This window comes from Melospiza georgiana, chromosome 18, assembly GCF_028018845.1.
Source record: "Melospiza georgiana isolate bMelGeo1 chromosome 18, bMelGeo1.pri, whole genome shotgun sequence".
Classification (NCBI taxonomy): Eukaryota; Metazoa; Chordata; class Aves; order Passeriformes; family Passerellidae; genus Melospiza; species Melospiza georgiana.
In genome coordinates, this window is record NC_080447.1 from 1,184,164 (window position 1) to 1,202,646 (window position 18,483).

General features: G+C 44.5%; 1 protein-coding gene across 1 annotated transcript in view; it reads right to left on the minus strand.

Annotated features, from left to right (window-relative positions):
- Nucleotides 1-1,334, minus strand: part of TMEM132C (transmembrane protein 132C) — a 165,989-nt gene extending 164,655 nt beyond the window's left edge. The window contains exon 1 of the mRNA XM_058036794.1: nt 1,261-1,334. Within this exon, the coding sequence (XP_057892777.1) occupies nt 1,261-1,306 (46 nt within the window). The 5' untranslated portion in view covers nt 1,307-1,334. The remainder of the gene's footprint in view (nt 1-1,260) is intronic.
- Nucleotides 1,335-18,483: the final 17,149 nt, after the last annotated feature.

Here is an 18,483-nt window from a genome sequence, read left to right on the forward strand (position 1 = left end):
GCCCCCTTCACAAACCTTCATCCCATGCAGTCTCTGAAGGTGAGCACGAGGCTGATCTAATTGTCCCCTCCAGGCTACAGCAATCAGAACAGAAACCTGCACTTTAGGCTCTTCACATCGCGTGTCAAGTCACTGGGCTGTCCATTAATTTTAACGCATGTTGAAATGACCGGCATTAAGAGGCCATGCAATTTTCTGCCGAGTACTTTGTTTTCCCTGCCGAATGGGGTGGGAAAAGTCCTTTTATGAATTGCTCCTGATTCCGCTCTTGCTTCACCCTTGAGACATTTCCGTATCTCTCACGGCTGCCTCCACAATCAACTGCCCTGGGAGAGAGGTTGGCAGGGCTGGACCGAGCTAAACAATGAAGAGTCTTTTAGCAGTAATCTTCTTACGACAGTCAAAGAGCACCACTAATACCAGCAGGATAAAGGGCAAAATTATGTTTTTATTCCTAGGAATGGCAACAACAGCAGGCATTGCAGATAGCTTAGGAAGTTTCCACACCCTCCCAACCCAGACGGGGAGCAGGGCATGGTTTAATAAAAGCATTCACAACCATCATGTTTCGTCTGAGCAAGAAAACAAGAAGTGTTGAGACACGGCAGTCACCTACGATTCTGCACAGAAATGTCCCTTGGGAGCATGCACCGTCCGCATCCCTGAGCCACTTCAGAAGAGATGTGCCTTTGTCAAAGGAACTCTCTCATCACACAAGTTCAGAGATGAGAAAAACCAGCAGATCATTCAAATGACCTCTCTGCTAAGCCAAACCTGTTCCTCAGCTGTCCCTTTAATCAAGATAACAAGCATCTTGTCCAACCCAGGTGACAGCTCTTCCATCCAGGCTCCGGGCCCAACAGCGCACAATTCCAATAGAATTTAAAGGACGCTATTCCCAAACACTGTCACCGTGCCGCTCCTGGAGCTTTCACCGCTGCCCAAATTCCGCTCCAAGCTGGCGCTGGGACACCCCCTCCCACAGAGGCGCTCCTTTAACACAACGCACTAATTAACAAGCATGTGTAAAATCATCATTGTTAAGGACAGCAAGTAAACTTTGCGTTTGTCTAAGAGGAGAAACAGGCAATCCCGCAAGGTTTTCCCACCATTCACACACCCGGCGAGAGAGAAAGCAGCAGAGAGAAGCAGCGGCAGGACTGAAAGGAAAAGGCAGGGGGAAGAGGAGGAAGGGGCAGCTCAGTTCACACGGCTGACAAGATCAACTGGTGCCCGCTCCGCTCTCTCCGCGCCGCTTACCTCCGCAGAGCAGCGCTCCGAGCAGCAGCCGGGCCGCCCGCGCCATGCCGAGGGGCTGCGGGGCTCCGGGCCGCGTCCCGCCGGGCCCCTCACCGCGTCCCGCCGGGCCCGGGGCTGCGGGGCTCCTCACTGCGTCCCGCCGGGCCCGGGGCTGCGGGGCTCCTCACCGTTAGCTCTGTGCGCGCGCCGCCCGCGCCATCGCTCCGCGCCCTCAGCGCGGCTCCCTCAGCGCCCTCAGCGCCGCTCCGCGCTCACCCCGCCCGAGCCCATGGCGGCCGCCCCGGCCCGCACCGCCGACGCTCCCCGGACAAAACTTTTGAAGCCGGTAAGCAAAGGGAGGGGAAGGTGCGAGAAGCGGCGCGGCTGGAGCGTCTCCACGGCCGCTGTCCGGCTGCGCCGGCCCCGAGCGCCCTCCGCCGCTTTCCCCGCCCGTGTGAGGGGCCGCGGCGCGCTCAGACACTTTTCCCTGCGAGGAGGGAGGGAAGGAGGGAGGGATGGATGAAGGGAGGGGGCACCGCCGAGCCCCACCCTCAGGGGCGTGAGGGGACGGGGACGCGCGGCTGAGCAGCGATGGAGCGGGACCCGCGGCCGATGCCGTGAGACAGCGGCTCAGGGAGAAGGGCTCGCAGGGCTGAGAGGGGCTCCGGGGGCGGCCCTGGTAGCCAGGGGAGCCCGGGAGCGGAGCGATGAACGGAGCGGTCCGGCCCCGGCCTCAGCGCGGCGCTCCCGCTGCCTCCGCTCCTGCTGGGCAGCAGCGCTCGGAAAAACTGCGAACCGCAGGGAAAGGGCCCTGCCAAAAGACGAGAGTGCCCTGTGTGCGTTCCTCTCTGGGCGGAGGGAAACCCACCACGAAACACCTGGGCCCGCCCGTGTTGTGTTTGTCCCACCTGGGCCCGCCCGCGGTTGCCCCGCTTGTGTTTCCCCACCTCGGCCCACCTGTGTTTCACCAGGCCCCACCACCCTCTTGTTTTGCCTTTTATACACCTTCCCACTCCCATCTTCCAAACATAATTCACAGGCAGCCGTTTCATCCCTATTCCTTTAGTTCTGATGCTTTCCCCTGGGCATCTTGGATAGCTGGCGTCTTTCCTCCTTCTTGCGGCAAAATAGAATGTAAATATTTGTGGCCCAACAGTAAACACACTTTCAATGATATTTACTACAGCTGTAGCACGCAGCAAGCAAGGGGCAGGTTGGTATCAAGTAGTGAGTATTTGAAATATACCAAGGGCGGGATTTGAAATATACTAAAGGTGGTATTTGAAATAAATATACTAAGGGTGGTCTTTGAAATATACTAAAGGTGGTATTTGAAATATACTAAAGTTTTTTTCCCTGCTTAGGAAAAAACCCCTTAGTATATTTCAAATACCGCCCTTAGTATATTTCCACAAACCCTTCACAAACACTCTGTGACAAAGCAACACCTTTAAATGGTGGCTTATTCCCAATCTGCTGGTTTTATCCTGAGAAATCAGGCTCTGATCCTTCAGGCAAATGCAGCCATTCCCCTCTAGCTGGCCAAAATCAGTGAGGCTCTATCTGTAGTGAGTTCCTGAAAAAGATGTCAAAGTTTGTTAGTAGATATTACCCTAAAAAAGAAAAAAAGAGCAAAGCATCGTTTGGCAGATTCTAAAAAGCCTATTGTTTGTGCAAGACATTATCCTGGTTTGATAAGCCAAGTCAGGAAAGAGTTCCTTACCACAGAGGTTTCCAGGGAGGAGCTGCAGAGAACTTTGTTGGGAGTATGCTTTGTGCTCTCATGGTTTACATGATTTTATTGTCAGTAGCAGCTAATTCAAATGTGGAAAAAGCAAAAAGAGGATATCATATGGATGCAATTTCACTGTAATTTTTCCCACAAGAGTGTAAAGAAGCATTTCTCATTGAAAAACTCATTCAAAAATGTGTAACTGCTTTAGTGTCTTCTGCTTGATTGTAGATTTCACTAGACACTACAAATACTTGTTGGATGAGTTTAAATATAAGAATCCAGCAGTTGACAGTAAAACACAGCAGCTATCAAACATTTATGTCCTGTATCTTGAATTTGTAGATAATGTAGACAATTCATCTCATTTATAAGAAAAAGCAGCCACGGTGACAAGAAATGCTATTTCTTTCCAAGGCAACTTTCACTAAGGGACCAAAACCCAATCCTATCACAATTCATAAACTACCAACATCTGTCTTCTTTGAATTGTGAAAAAAAAAATCAGTCTGATGTAAATTAGATGGAACATGAGATTGTTCAAAAGTACTGACAGGCAGCAGAGGTCCTATTTATCAAGTCTGAGCTGAAGTCTGTGCGTTACTTGTATGAGAACAAAGTTCTGGAAGTTGCACCTTGAGTCCATGGATAAGAGGCAGAAGTCAAATAAGAAAGGTGATAAAAATGGTAAAGAAGTCTGGACAGAATAGGTTTTGCTACAACTGTTCTTACTTCTGTGAAATTCTATTTCATGTCCTCCTAGGTACAGCAGTTCAGTACCAGAATTTTCAGTACAGGCTCTGCATAAGATGATTTGTTTAGGCTTGCATTTTCAGCTGAAGGAGTTAAGTACACAAATCACACTCCAAGAACCCAGATTAATTTATTTCTTAATGCATTTATAATGAAAATATGGGTTGCTGTGAATAGTTTGTGACAACAGCTCAATTAGCACCAAACATGAAAACAGAGCAGTGTGTCTGAAGGCAGAGGACAGTATATAAGGAGTCCTGAAAAAGGAACCTGTAACACTAAATAGTACAGAAAATGTCATTACCTACCTTTGATACAGTCCAAATTATGTATCTAAACATTAATCAAAGCCATTTAAATTATTTCTAATCCTCAATAGGTTTGGATTTTGTGATGTTTGATTGCTCCAGAGTAAGTTTGTACATTTAAAGTGAAATTTTATTAATGGTGATTATTGTGCTGCTCCTCAGATTATCCAGTGAAGGTTAGTTTGGAGAATCTATAGAACATTAGAATCTCAGGAGTTTGTTTTGAAGTCTTTGGCTCTCATGACTTTAAATAGACAAAACCAAGACTTTCACTCTTACATGTAGCATATTCCCTGCAAAAACTGTAAGGAAATAAGGAACATGCTCAGAGGCAGAGAGTGACTGCACTAAAGTTGTCTTCCTAAGGTCAGTCAGCCTCTAAAAATGTTCAAATGTACCATATAATGTACTTTAGGCTGAAAATGCAGCCTTTGAGGGCTCTCAGCTCCCTCTCTATATTTTGCAAGCCACGATGTTGAAATCACGTGCCAATTCACTGACCCAATGCTAACAAATGAAAGCAGAAAGAAAACCCCATCAAATCAAAGCTTCTATTTCCATGTGCAGGCAGCAATTGCCAGAGGAACTCTCCAGCCCCTGTGCAGGCATTGGGGTGTTTTGTATTTTGTATTTTGTCATGCAGAAATTCTGTTCATCAAATATATCTCACCAACATTTCTCAGGTGAAAACATGATCATATACTTGGAGAAGTAGCATTTTGTGTAGGTGATTGGGCATGATAGCAGGTGCTACAGCTATCCAAATTGCTATTTTTTTGTTTGGGAATACAAAAGCTATATAGTTGTCTTGTTCTGTGCATGGGATGGATAATGCTCATCAGAAAATGGAAAAAATAATTGAAGTATAAGACTGTACACAATCTTCTTAATATGAAAATGGATATAGAAGTGTGGGAGGTTTAAGGCAAAAATTGACTAAAATTTGTGCTAAGTAGACTTTCAATATCAAAATATTAATCAATATTAAAAGAAATTCAGAAACCTGTCAACCAACCTGTGACTTTAAACAAGGTCCCTCAGTGTCCTTAGATGGGAAATGTGCTAATGACACCACGTGGTTTGGGGATGGATGCAGAGAGGGAAAAGCTGCACATACATTCTGCTGTTCTTTAAATTAGTTGGGCTGGGTGAGTATCTGTCTGTCTTATTTAATGTATCTCTCTGCTCTCTCATGGAATTATTCATTATTATAATAACTCATTCTCTTTAAACACAGAATTTTAAAGCCTTAGAATGCGATTGTGGCCTGTTCACTGCATGTGTCCATGCAGAAATCACATCCTGTATTGTCCCATCTATACAGGATTCCAAAAGGATGAACAGGAGAGGGATGCACCCCAAATTCTGCCAGAGATCTGAAGTCACATAAAGGAATAGAGTGCAAAAATACTCAACACTCAGTTTTATGCCATCCCTGTGCCTGGGTGCATTATCATCTCTCTTCTGCCTTCTGTGCTTTGTTTGCAGTTAGGAGTATTGCCATTTAAAGTGATTTTATTATACTCCAGTGTCAGCATCTATCCTTGTAATAGAGCTATAACTTGCATCTCTCACAGTTACTCACTGCTGCTGCATGCAGACAGCATGGCCTGCCTTTGTGCTCAGTACATCTGAAAGGGGTTTTTCACCACAGGGCCTGGCATTGTCATCTCTTTGGCTGACAAATGTTTTTAACAGGGGCTGGGGATCACAAGGTACCAATATTTGCAAGAGGAACCAGCTCACTGATCTTTGCTGGTACACCACAGGTATCTGCTGCATGCATCAAAAATTTGGGGTGCCATGGGTGGATACCCTTCAGCTTGAGGTGTGACGAGATGACTTTATGGAGCAGAAGACCAATCCTCAAAATGCAAATGACCATACAAAAACCCAGTAGTCTTGAAATCAGTGGTATCAGAGGGATTAAATTGTGGCCTTCCAGTCAACACAGCTACCAAAACAGCCACACTTGCAGTAAATACTCAATTACCAGTAACCTATGGGACTATGAGCTTCCAGAACCCAAACACAATTTCATCATTTGAGGACAGCAAATGCAACAGAATTTGGACAGAGCCAAGAATGAGTATTTATTTTCATAAAGCAAATACTTACTGAAGTTCTGCTGGCAGTATTCTTTTCAATCTGTAATTATTCTCCTCTTTGTTTCTTTGTCTTCTCCAAGCATTATAGCCTGGGACTATATACTCTAGGGAAGGACCATGCTGCAATAATTATGAGCTCTAGGTTCTATTGCAATTGAATTCCATAACTCACTAAGCCTGTGCCTTACACAGCACTTTTCATTTGTGTATTCTGCAGTATTTATATATATGAATGACCTTTGGAATGATTCATCCACAAGTGTCTCTGATCCCTCTTACTCCTTCTCTTCTTGTTTACATAAAGTAAAATAAATTAAGATCTGTTGATAAGCTTTAAGTATGAATACCATGAGGCACTCTGGGATTTTCTGCGATGTGAATTAGAATCCTGGTTTCAGCTTTCAGACAATTAGTTGTCTTCACATGTACTTACTCTAGAAACAAAATATCTGTGAAATACAGTATTTGCGAAGGTGTTTGTCACCTCCCTGCTGCATATTTGGATTTGCTGCAAACCTTTGGAATACTCAAGTCCCACGAGTTGCAGGCTGCACTGACAAAGGAGAGCCGCTTCCAAGCGCTGTGCTCAGGATAAATTACTGATCCGGGAGAGCCCCCTGACACCGAGCTGGAGTTCAAGCAGTGCCTCCAACACGTGCTGACAATTACCGGTCCCTGGAGCTGCACCCAGGGATGCACGGAACGGGCCTGGGTGTGGGGATGCTCATGTCAGTGCTGGATCCTCGGACAGGACAGCCGAGGCACAGCCGCCGGCCAGGAGCCAGGAAGAACCTCCTGGAAAGCGGATTTAAACGGAGCCGCTCTGAGGCTGGGCTTGCCGGGAGAGTCCCGGCTTGGATCGCGGCGCTGGATTCCGAGGATGGCTTCCCGGGATGGATGCGGCTCCCGGGAGGGATCCTGGGGACGCGGTCATGGGTTGGATCGCGGAGATGGATGCTGGGGACGCGTTCCCGGGCTGGATCGCGGGGATGGATCCTGGGGACGCGTTCCCGGGCTGGATCCGATCCCCGGGCTGGGTTCGCAGCGCTCGCAGCTCCCCCTGGCGCAGGAGGAGCGCCGTGACCGCGGGAGCGCTCCGGGAGCGCCGCGCCCCGGCCGGGCGGCACCGCCGCACCCCGCTCCGCATCCCCGTTCTCTGCACCGCACCCAGCACCGCTCCGCATCCCCGCACCGCTCCGCATCCCCGCACCGCTCCGCATCCCCGTTCTCTGCACCGCTCCGCATCCCCGTTCTCTGCACCGCACCCCGCACCGCTCCGCACCCCGCACCGCTCCGCATCCCCGTTCTGTGCACCGCACCCCGCACCGCTCCGCACCCCAGCTCCGCTCCCCTCCTCATCCCCGCACCCCGCCCCGCACCCGCGCTCGTCCCGCGCCGTCGCTCGGCCACAACCAGCGCGTTTTCCCTGCCTAATGAACGGAACGCGCCGCTTCTGCCGGGGCACTGTCGGGCTTTGATACGCTGCAATTAGAAGAGGTTCTCATTTAATTACCCAGCATAATAGGACCTGAAATGCTGAAATTCAATCTTTCACGTAACTGCTGCTTTTCAGCAGCCCTCTGGGCTGATGAGGATAATGTTACAAACTAATGCATATTATTTATAAAGAAAACGCTGCAAAACAAATACAGTCTTAGAAGGGTATAATGCTTCAAATTGCTTTAATAGCTGTTTGATTACTGTGGCCAATAACTGTTGTAAATCAGTGAAGATGCAATTAGATAGTCCTAGTTAGAAATTAATAATAGTCTAGTAAGGAGCAGGAACTTTTAGATGTTACTTCTGCCTGGTTTTATTTTTTCCCCAATCAAATGAAGGAAATTTGCAACAAACAGATTTTAAATGGCACTTTAGATACAGCTGTCTTTTAATAATAAGAATGCTGAGTCTTGCCTGTCATAGGGCAGATTGAAAAAACCTGAAACAACAAAAAAACCACACAAACAACCGGAACTAGAGAAGTATGAGGAAAACACTTTAGGCATCTAATGGATTAGGATAGCCATCTAAACAGGTTTTGAAAAACGTGCATGTGCTGCAGGAACTGTTTTGTTGCAGCCTCTTGGCTCTTCTGAAGGTCCCAAAGATTTCCTTTAATATTAGGATTTATGTATTTACTTTCCAAAACTCCCTCCAAGTGCCAAAGTCATATCACAAAATGATGCATTTACTGAACTAAGCCCTACCTTATGACTGTCTCCAGGGGATAACAAATCTGAAATTTCAGTTCACTATGCAGTGTTCAGTGCTCAGGCATTTTGTTATACATTAAATAATTAGTAGGTTTGGAACAGGCTACGAAGTTGTTCTACCAGGGCATTCAGTTCTCAGCAGAAATGCTGAAATCACCCCAGATATGACTCTTGGTGTCTCAGGGCTTGTGTTAGATGGCCTCCAGAGGCCTCTTTCAATCTAAACCACTCTGCAATTCTGTTCTTTAGGGGAACCTGAACATCACTCAGTTACTTTATGAGGAGGAGAAGAAGAAAAGAGTCATAACTGTCCATGTTGAGCTCTTCATAAATATATCTCCAGACTAATTTACATGAAATTGCCAGGACACAAACAGAAGTAACCTGGATGAATTTTGGTTTACAAGTGTCACCAGTGCTACAGAGATCACTGGCAGTGAGGGCAGGACGTTAAAGTGAGGGATGAACTCAAGGCAAGAAGCGTTAGAGAAGGTTGTGGGACCAATGGATAACTGTCAGCCCTGAATGCTTCTTGCAGAAACCACCACCACTGTTACTATAATGAGAGTTTTAATTAGAAATGAAAGACAATATGACTCTACAGATGAGCCAGAGACTATTAGTTAGGTTCCCATGAAATATTTGTGGTCTGAAGAGCGCAGTTTGGCAGGCTGTGGCATGCAGAGTGATGATGTAAACTTCAGAACATCCCCAGGGCCCAACAGGAACTCCTGAGGGGGTGTGTAAGTCTGCCTGCTCTTCCCTCCTCAGTAACATACACCAGGTTTTGTGGTTACAGAAAGCAGCTCAGTCTCCTGAAGTGAGGTGTTTTATTTAGATTGAACAGATCAAGGCACAGAGCTCTCCACAGAGCTGTTCTGTCACTGCTTGCTGCTTTTTTGAACATCTTTGCCGACAGAAGTTGGTAGAAGAGGAACTTCAAGATGCCCAAAAAAGAAATGGACTGAACCTGGAGCTCTGTGGATAATCTCTAATGCTCTGGGCTCCATCGTGTGCTGGCAGCCCAGGGAGCCAGCTTTGTCCCGGGCTGCTCCAAAATCAGTGTGGGAAAAGATCCAGGGAGGGAATGTGCCCCTGTGCTCAGGTGAGACCCCACCTGCAGGGCTGCCCCAGCCCTGGGCCCTGCTCAGGGAGGAGCTGGAGCTGCTGCAGCCAGGCCAGAGGAGGCTCCAGGGTGAGCAGAGGGATGGAGCAGCTCTGCTGGGAGGAAAGGCTGGCACAGCTGCCATTGTTCACCTGCACAGGAGAAGGACTTGGGATGACCTAAGTGCAGCCTGAAGTACCTGAAGGAGCCGCAGGAACATGGTCAGAGAATCTTTACAGGAGCCTGGAGTAACAAGAGGGGATAGATTGGAACTGCAAGAGGGCAGATTTAGATCAGACATTACAAAAATTCCTCCCTGGGAGGGTGGGCAGCCCTGGCACAGGGTGCCCAGAGCAGCTGTGGCTGCCCCTGGATCCCTGCAGTGCCCAAGGCCAGGCTGGACAGGGCTGGGAGCACCTGGGACAGTGGGAGGTGTCCCTGCCATGGCAGGGGTGGCCCTGGGTGGGATTTAAGGTCCTTTCCAACCCAAGGCGTTCTCTGATGCATTCCACAAATTTTAGGGCTCCTAATCAATAGTTTAATAGGGCCATATGTGGAGCAGACAGACTTGTTTAACTCTTGAGTGTCAAAGATAAATCACACTATCAGAGCAGTACCAAGATGGAAACTTGGCATTTTAGGCTGAGAGTTATCTTCCATTGAATGATGGCTCACACATTTAGTGCCAGGAATAGATTGTACATGAAGTCATTTTTGTCTGCTAACACAAAAAACAGCTTTAGAAAGACTCCTGGAGGAACTTTTATAAGTTTTCTTGATTTTACTGTGCTTACAAATTTAGAATTAAGGCTGACATCATGATTTTTATAATATCAGGAGTGCTGTTCCTCCCTGGCCCTGCCAAGTTGAGAGGTAGAAAGGCAGAGATTGTCCAAATTTCCACAACTACATTCAAGCATGTATGAACTTAAAGTAAAACTGTTCCATGAGACAACCTTGCATTTTCCTTAAGTGTAGGGTAAGAACAGTCAACAGTTAAATTATTGCTCTCAGTAGAGATGATTAAATGGCATAAATAATGAACAATAATGGAAAGGTAAATCAAGAACTTCATTAATTTTTATATTAATGTAAGGCCAATGAGATATTCAATATAATTGCAATACAGCAATTTTTAAATTGCCCTTATGAAGAGAGGCAATGTCTGTGGAACTCCTTCTCACAGACACCAGCAGTGGAAGTGATCTGCAGTGTTTTAAAAGTACAGGAAATTTATATTGACAATGTCTGAAATTACAGCAGTAGCATTTTCAGAAAATTTAAAAGCTCTCATTCATCAGAGCATTAACCACCTTTTAACCAAATAAATTAAGGAACTCTATTTCAGGGGAAATCATCTTGTTACAATACACTGCATTAATCTGAATCTCTTACTGCCACTGCTTCTAAGAGGGTTGAACATGAGAGCTTTTGCTACTCAATTCTAATTTTATTATGAGGCTTCATTTAAAGCTACATGTGACAGCATGCAAGAATACTTTGATTTTAATGTCAATACAATAGAAGTATTTTTATTAAGAATGTATTTTGATTGACATTTTTCTTCTCTAGAGTATTTATAATAATATTTATTATATGTTATATTGTTATGCATTATTTTAATAGTATTTTATTATGAAATCAATAAATTGCATTGGCACCTGCCGGTTGCCATGCCATGTCTGTCCAAGGCAGGGTACAAAGTGTCTCTGCTAAGTCTGGATACAAAAGCTTGCAATCAGCAGTGCAGGAATTGGACTTCTCTGTAATTTTCTGCTAAGAAGGCTTGTGCTGTTCTTTCAAAACAATCATTGTTCTCATTTCAAATATCAAGTGCATTTTCTTCTCCAAAACACAATGACTTCCATCCAGAGGAAGGAAATAACTTCATCCTCACAACCTGTCTGTAAATGATGTGTCAATGTCTTCTGTGCAGGACGTGTCAATGTCTTTTGTCTTTCTCTCTGTTCTGTGGGATGGTTTTGCTTGCCAGAACAGCCAGGAGATGGTTTTAATACCTCTTTCTTTCTTTCTTTCTGACTTTCTTTCTTTCTTGCTTTCTTCCTCCTAGGAAGGTAACAGTCCAGTCTTGTTCTCAAAAACATCCATGAAATCCACCTCCTGACCTGCAAGAACAGTCTGAAGTGTCCACCATCTTCCAGAATGTCAGCCTGAAGACATTTGCCATTTATTTCACGAAAGCTTTCCCTGTTCTTTCCTTCTGATGGTGACAATGATTTGAATATCACATTCAGCTGAATTTCCTATGCTCACTTCTTGGATGGGCAAACTAAACCAGACGTTGATCTTCCTGGTTTATTGCTGTGCCCACCATTCTTAGCTACCCAATTTCTGTTCATTTGGAAGGTTTGATGAAAAGAAAGCCTCAAAATCCATTTCAGCACCTCAGTTCCATTTGGGTACCAAATGAAAGAACTTGGGTTGAAGTTTCTCTGTGAAACAGTTCTTACATCCCAGGAAGCAGCTTTGCCTTGTCCTGTCGGGTAATGCAGGGATCCTGTCCTGAAGTCTGTAGGTACTGCAGCACTTAGGGCAAGCTCTGAATTCTGGAGGAAGGAAGAATAGAAGAGACAGACCATGATTGCCTTTGATCTTCCAGTTTCATTTCCCAGCCTTAGCAATTGTCAAGACTAGAGAGAGTCATTTCAAAATTCTGCACGTTTTGTTCCAAGACCACAGTTCGGTCATGGTGTGGAGTAAGAGTTTTCCTTAATGCAGATTGAATCTGAAGTGCCAGGAATATCAGAACTGTATTTCATTGAACAATTTAATGTATTTGGTATTAACAGATAAGAAAAAAACCCCCATGCTTAAGCTATCAGTACGTAGTCTGAGCACTAGATAGCTGCTTAATATAAATAACACCAATCTGGTAAAACAGCTGGATAAGAGACAGCTGGTTCTCTCTCAGTGGTTCTCTTCCACTGAGCTCCCCACCAAAATGATCCAGCTCACACGAGCCACTGGGAAAAAAAATAATAAAAAAATAAAGAAGCTGACAAATTCAATCAGTTCAGTGAAGATTCCAAAAAAGCATCATAGGTCTGTCTCTTTTGGGGACAGCAGGTTGTTGGGCTGTGCAACTGTACCCCGAGGAACCAGGAAAAGTCACCAGAGTCCAGTCTCCAGCTGCTGCAATGGACTAATTCAGCTTTTGGCAGCAGTGCATCAGCAGTTCACACTCGCAGGAGAGCAAATCAGGATATTAACTGGCTTTTTTTTTTTTTTTTTTTTTCCCATGGTTCCTGTTCTTTTTCTAATTTCAGAGTTAAGTGAGAGAAATGTTTTCATGTGTCCTAATTGGACTGAGAACAGTCTCAGGTGAGACAGGAGAAGTTTCCTCTTTGGAGGGATCTCTTTACTGTGCCTACCAGGTACCTGTTCGTTCCTCTTTTGATCATGCCAGTGTTTTACTTCAACTTCCATAAACAAACATTTGCCTTAGCTAATGCAAAGGAGCGCTGGGGTGTTCTGAGGGCACATTCCAGCACTGCAGCCTCAGGAAAGGCCACATTCCCAAGGTCAAGAGGCATCTCCTCTTTAACCCCAGCAGCAAGGCGGAGAGCTGTGGCCATAGAAAAGGCCATTGTCTCCCTTTCAGGGGCTGCGGGCTGAGCTGATGAAACAGCAATCAGAGCTCAGCCAGATGGCTGTGCCACCTGACAGGGTGCGAGCTGCGTCTGACCCCGCCGGAGCTCAACCAAAGCCCGCAGAGGTTTTCAAAGCGCATCAGTCCCGGCGGGTTCGTGCCATCCTAGCGGGACTCGCACGGCAGAGGGCCCTGTCGCACAGCTCCGCACAAACGATGGCACTGCTGAAAACGCATCCATTTCACCAGCCTCACAGAGGTATTCTAAGCAGCTCCAGGCTTGCTTGTATTTGTCAATATGCTGTTGTTTTCTGTCATGTCGGGAGCAGCAGCCATTAGCAAAATGATGAGCAAATGCGGGTTTATTGTACTAAAATTCATTACTTTGTTGAGCAAATAGTGTTTTCTGACTGGGGGTATTCTAACAAGCTTCTGTAATAATTCATGTCATCTTTTACACTCGTGCAGAATATACAGTGCATTACAAAGTCAGAATGGGATATTGCTCCATCTTACCCCACTCAAAAAAAGATACAAAAAGATCAGGATTTTTGGAGCAACACAATGACAAATGAAAATGGGCTGGACCAGCTACCAAAACACTTTTACAGAAAGCTGTGCAAACAGATGCAGAAATCACATGGTATCCAGAGAGTTCTTGCCCTCAGAGCAAGTCAAACAGTCTGAAAATACTGGTGCTGGAAATCTGCTACTATGAGACAAAGTAAAAATGAAGCTTCCTTTGTAACTTTAAATATCTTTTTGACACATTGAGTGTTAGACTTCGTTGAAAATTGAGTGACTCATTAGTGTCTTTGACTACTACAGAAAAGGATAAAAACAATTTCATTATTGCATTGAGAAAATATTTAACATCTTTACACTGATGCTTTTCCACTTCTAAAGATGCTGGTTTGGGATCTAAGAAAATGAAATTACTAATAAGGTAAGATCTATCCTGTATGAATGGGTATGGTGAAAATATTACTGAATTTACCAAAATGTTTTTTTTTGTTGTTATACTGTGATTAATGGTCCTGATCAGACTGAAGTTCCACTTCAGCTGGCAGATTCCAACTTGAGAATACAGCCGAGTTAAAAATGCAAAAAGTAAAGGAGAAGCAGGGAAGTAAAACACCTTCTCCAGACCCCTGGTATGTCAGGTAAATGGTCCTGGTTCCACGTGCAAGGATGCAGCCAAAAGCCTAGCTTGCCTCCTTGGAGCTGAGTGGAGGTCTGAAAAAGCCTTGTGTTGTTCTTGGGGAATGTGAAATTGTGACTGCTCACCAGTTTGGGATTGGAAATGCCTTCTCATCATGCTGGAGAGCAGATGGTTTGCTCAGACCTTTCAGAGAAGAGGTGGTCACTGGAGAAAAGTCTTCAAATAATGACATGGAATTTTGTGTGCTGAGGACTGAAAACCCCTGCAATGTCAGGACAGGGTTCCTTAATGGACGAGAGACTCTGCATTGGCTTTCAAACACAGTGGGTCAGGTCTGGAACTGAGGCATCAAAACTGTCCCTCCAATAAACTGAGTGTGTGTCCAAGCTGATGAGCATCTGGATTCTGACACACTTTTCATTATGCAAATGTGAATAGCAAGACATAGACATTTGCAGATGGAAATAAATAGATTCCAGGCTATTATTTGTTAAACCTTTGCTCACAGCATTGCAACTTAGCTGCTTTTATACAGAACTACAGCTGCAGGGAGGCCAGAAGAATTCAGCAATCAGATAACATAAGAACAGTGATTTCCAAAACACCCCTCTAGATGCCCATTTTACTCATTTTCTTCCCTTGTATCTTCCACTACCAAGAGCAGCAGCAGGCTTGGATTGGATTCCTCTCACAATCTCTAGAGAAAAAGACACCAGTAAAACCAGTATGAGTATCCTTTCTCCATTTTTCTAAAGCTAAAGCTGGTACTGGTTTCTGAGATCAAACATCCATAAAGAGCCCTTTGCTTGCCTGGGCCTCTGCTGTTCCCTTTCTTTCCCCGCTCCAGTCCTGGGTATGGGAAGGATCCAAAGGATCCCTTCCACATGAAGCAAACAAATTCCCTCATCCCTCAGTCCCTGGCACCTTTCTTGCCAGTTCCTCAGTGTGTTTTTTGGGGTGTGGACTCTCTTTCTTGGTCAGCAGCCTTTGCCCAAAGTTCATCACAAACAAAAACCACTTTCTTTTATTGTGCTGCATGGATCTTGAATCAGTTTTCCTGGAAAACTGATATTTCCAGATAATTCCACATAGACAGAAAATGTTGCTGTCCTCTGTATTATCTGTGGAAGTGCTTTTGTACTTAGAAAGGCTTTAGAGATTACATGAAGTTTCTGGACAATCTAGAAAAGACATTTAATTTTCTAATACAGAAATCACCTTTTAAGAAAGCAATTAATTGCCAGAGATGTGGATAGTGTCTGAGATGTCAGAGCACAGAGTTATTTAGTTCCACACTGAGGGCTCACAAGCCAGCAGCTCAGGCAAGCACTGACAGCACCAGGTTAAGGATGTCCCCTGCCTTCTCCAGTCCTACAGCTGTGCACAGATGGGAGCCTGGTAAATCATTGTGCAGAGTGCAGTGACATTGCTGGGATGTGAATGAGAAAAGAAACACTTAAAAATGGTGCACTGCCTTGCAAAATACATCTTAGCCATCAGGAAAGAGGCCCATGATCCTTTGTACTTCAGAGGCACGATGATAAATCTCATTCCTTAAGGATTGCACATAAGTGTCTTATGGATACTAGGGACAATAGGTCAGGGAATTGCAAAAAAAAAAAAAGGAAAAAAAAGCAGCAAAATAAGGAATTACTGTTATGAGTCATTAAACAAAATTCTAGTTATGTTTTATGTATTGTTGAATAAAGAGCTCATTGTTATTTATTAAAGTATCATCATTACCTGATAAACCATGTTAGAAGAGGATGGATTTATTATTGTTCCCACACAACTAAAAGGTTAACACCCTTCTAACTGCAAAATAACACATTTTCAGCTGATGGAAGCATTTAACAGAGCTGGCAAAAATGTCCTTGATATTTATTAATAGACCAGTACTATTTTCTAGGCCCTGCTTTTAAAATCTTCAGACATGTGCATGAGATTTAAAACTTTTCTCAATTAATTTTTCTTGAAATTAGTCTAGCTACTTGTGTGAATTGCTTGAGTATCAACAGTTCCCAACCAGGGTTTATTTCATTTGTTGGGGTTTTTATAATGGAAATCAGCCACAGCCTGTATCTTTTAGTTAATAGACCACATTTTGAGGGACTGCAGACATCTCCTGGTAGGTGTGAAAGAGTTTAAGAGGAAAGTGTGATGAAATATGCATATTCTTTCTCTAGAAGGAAGAAAGAAGGCAAAGAAGCTTTGTCTGGAAGGATTCAGATGTGTGTCCTTCAAGTTCAAGGAAAAGAAAAGTACATTGCTTGAGCCTTTTCTCCCACAGCCCTCTTTAGACACTGAGAAGATAAAAGTAGGATCTCTTTGAACACCAACACCTTCAAGTTAAACACGATTATTTGGTATTTAGTAGGAGAAGTTAATGAACTCTGGCTGGTACATTCCTTGTATATCTTCACTGGAAGCACTTGCAATATCCCCCAGTATTTCCAGAGAAAGTACTACAGGTGTTCAAAGGAAACTGCTTTCCACTTTGTGCTTTTGTATGTAAATTAAATTGCCCGAGCCATTAACACATCGGAGATGGTCGTTGGAAGCTGCAAATATTATTTTACTCCCACTGGCGTTTCACTGAAGCCTTTCAGACATTTAAAACTCTGAGTTTGGATACTGTGTTTAAAATTCTATCCTGAATTATGAAAATCTCTGTTTCCCAGGGACTCTACATTCTTCTATCACTGCAGCAGAGCTATCCATAATTAAAACAAGTAGATATTTGCTGGAGGCAGAGCTAGAGGTAGAACATCTGATAGAGACCCTGCATTAAGCATGACGTGATCTGGTCTCCATTTGGAGGGAGCTAATTAAATGTGGGAGAGCTGTAACTGAAGTGAGGAGGTGAGAAAACCCTACAAACTAAACAGAAGCTGCTATTTAAATGTTTGCACTTTAGAAATGCTTGTATGTCTTGTGTTCTATTTTCTTTCCTGCAGGGCCTTATATAACCACCACCATGACAACAGTTAAGTAAATTCTTCCAGTGTCTCAAGCAAAATAACTGAATGTCACACTTCAGCTCTTCTAGCCCTCTTCCTTTCCAGTCATGGGCCACAGAAATCTGTGAAAAAATGTTGGTTCATATCAGCTGCTGGACCCAGGAATGTATTTACATACCATTAGTGTAAAGCTATCCGTAGATATTGCCTGGAACTGGAAATTAGTCCTAAAAAGGAAGTTCACACGTGTCCCCAAACAGGGGAGAAAACTGCAGAAGTTATTTAGGGGCCTGCTGAAATGAGATATTTTGGCTGCATACTCTAAGATTGTTCTGTGATTTGCTAATCCCCCATGGATTTCTGGTACCTCAGAACAAAGATGTTGCATTAGATGAAGCCCAGCTGAGGAGATATCAGTTGGTATACAGAGAACACCAAGAAGCCTAAGGAAGCTGTTTTGGAGAAGATAGAGCCTTGCAGAGTAGTTTTGGAGGGGCATGAGGCCCAGGACAGGCTAGGAGTGTTTAACACACCTCAGGTAGATCTCTGTTTAAAATCCTGGGGATTTCCTTTTCCTTAGCCCGTGAAATACATTACTTTTATTTTTCTCCTGAAGCCATGTCTGTAGGAGAGATGCTCTGCTGGAGTTACTCCCCGTGGCAGGTCCATGTTCTGTCATCCTTACCTACACCCAGGGTGCTGAGGGCTGAGCTCCCGCTCTGAGGAAGGCTCAGCCAGTTGTTGCATAACTAATGTGCTCAATCCACAGAGGGCAGCAGACCTGTCAGACTTGAGAGGCTTTGTTAGACCAAAACTGGAGTGAAAAGTGAATTAGGGAGATCAGAAAGCCATTTCCCTCCTGGCTACCCTCCATGAGGATGACAGGAGTTTGTCATTCACTCAGCCTGCTGTCCCAGCTGATGGACAGGGAAGGACACATTTATCAAAGAAGGGACATGTTTAATCAGTTGGTGCCATGCTCCACACTTGATGGAGTGCTTTAACATCGTGGTGCTACATAGTCACACCCACTTGAATAATAATTAGTGAATAATTCATTTTCCACTGTGCTAGCCACTAAAAAATCAATGAGCCTTGATGTGCAATAAAATAGAGGTATAAAAGGCTATATAAAAGTTCCAGAAAGGGGGCTGATCCTGAATTTGCTGAAGAAACTGGCAAAAAATTTGCAAATTCTTAACAAAATCCTGAGCCCTATAACCAAAAACCCCACAGTAACTTGTAAAAGGCAAACCTAACCAGAATATCAGAAATACTTAAATGTCTTTAACT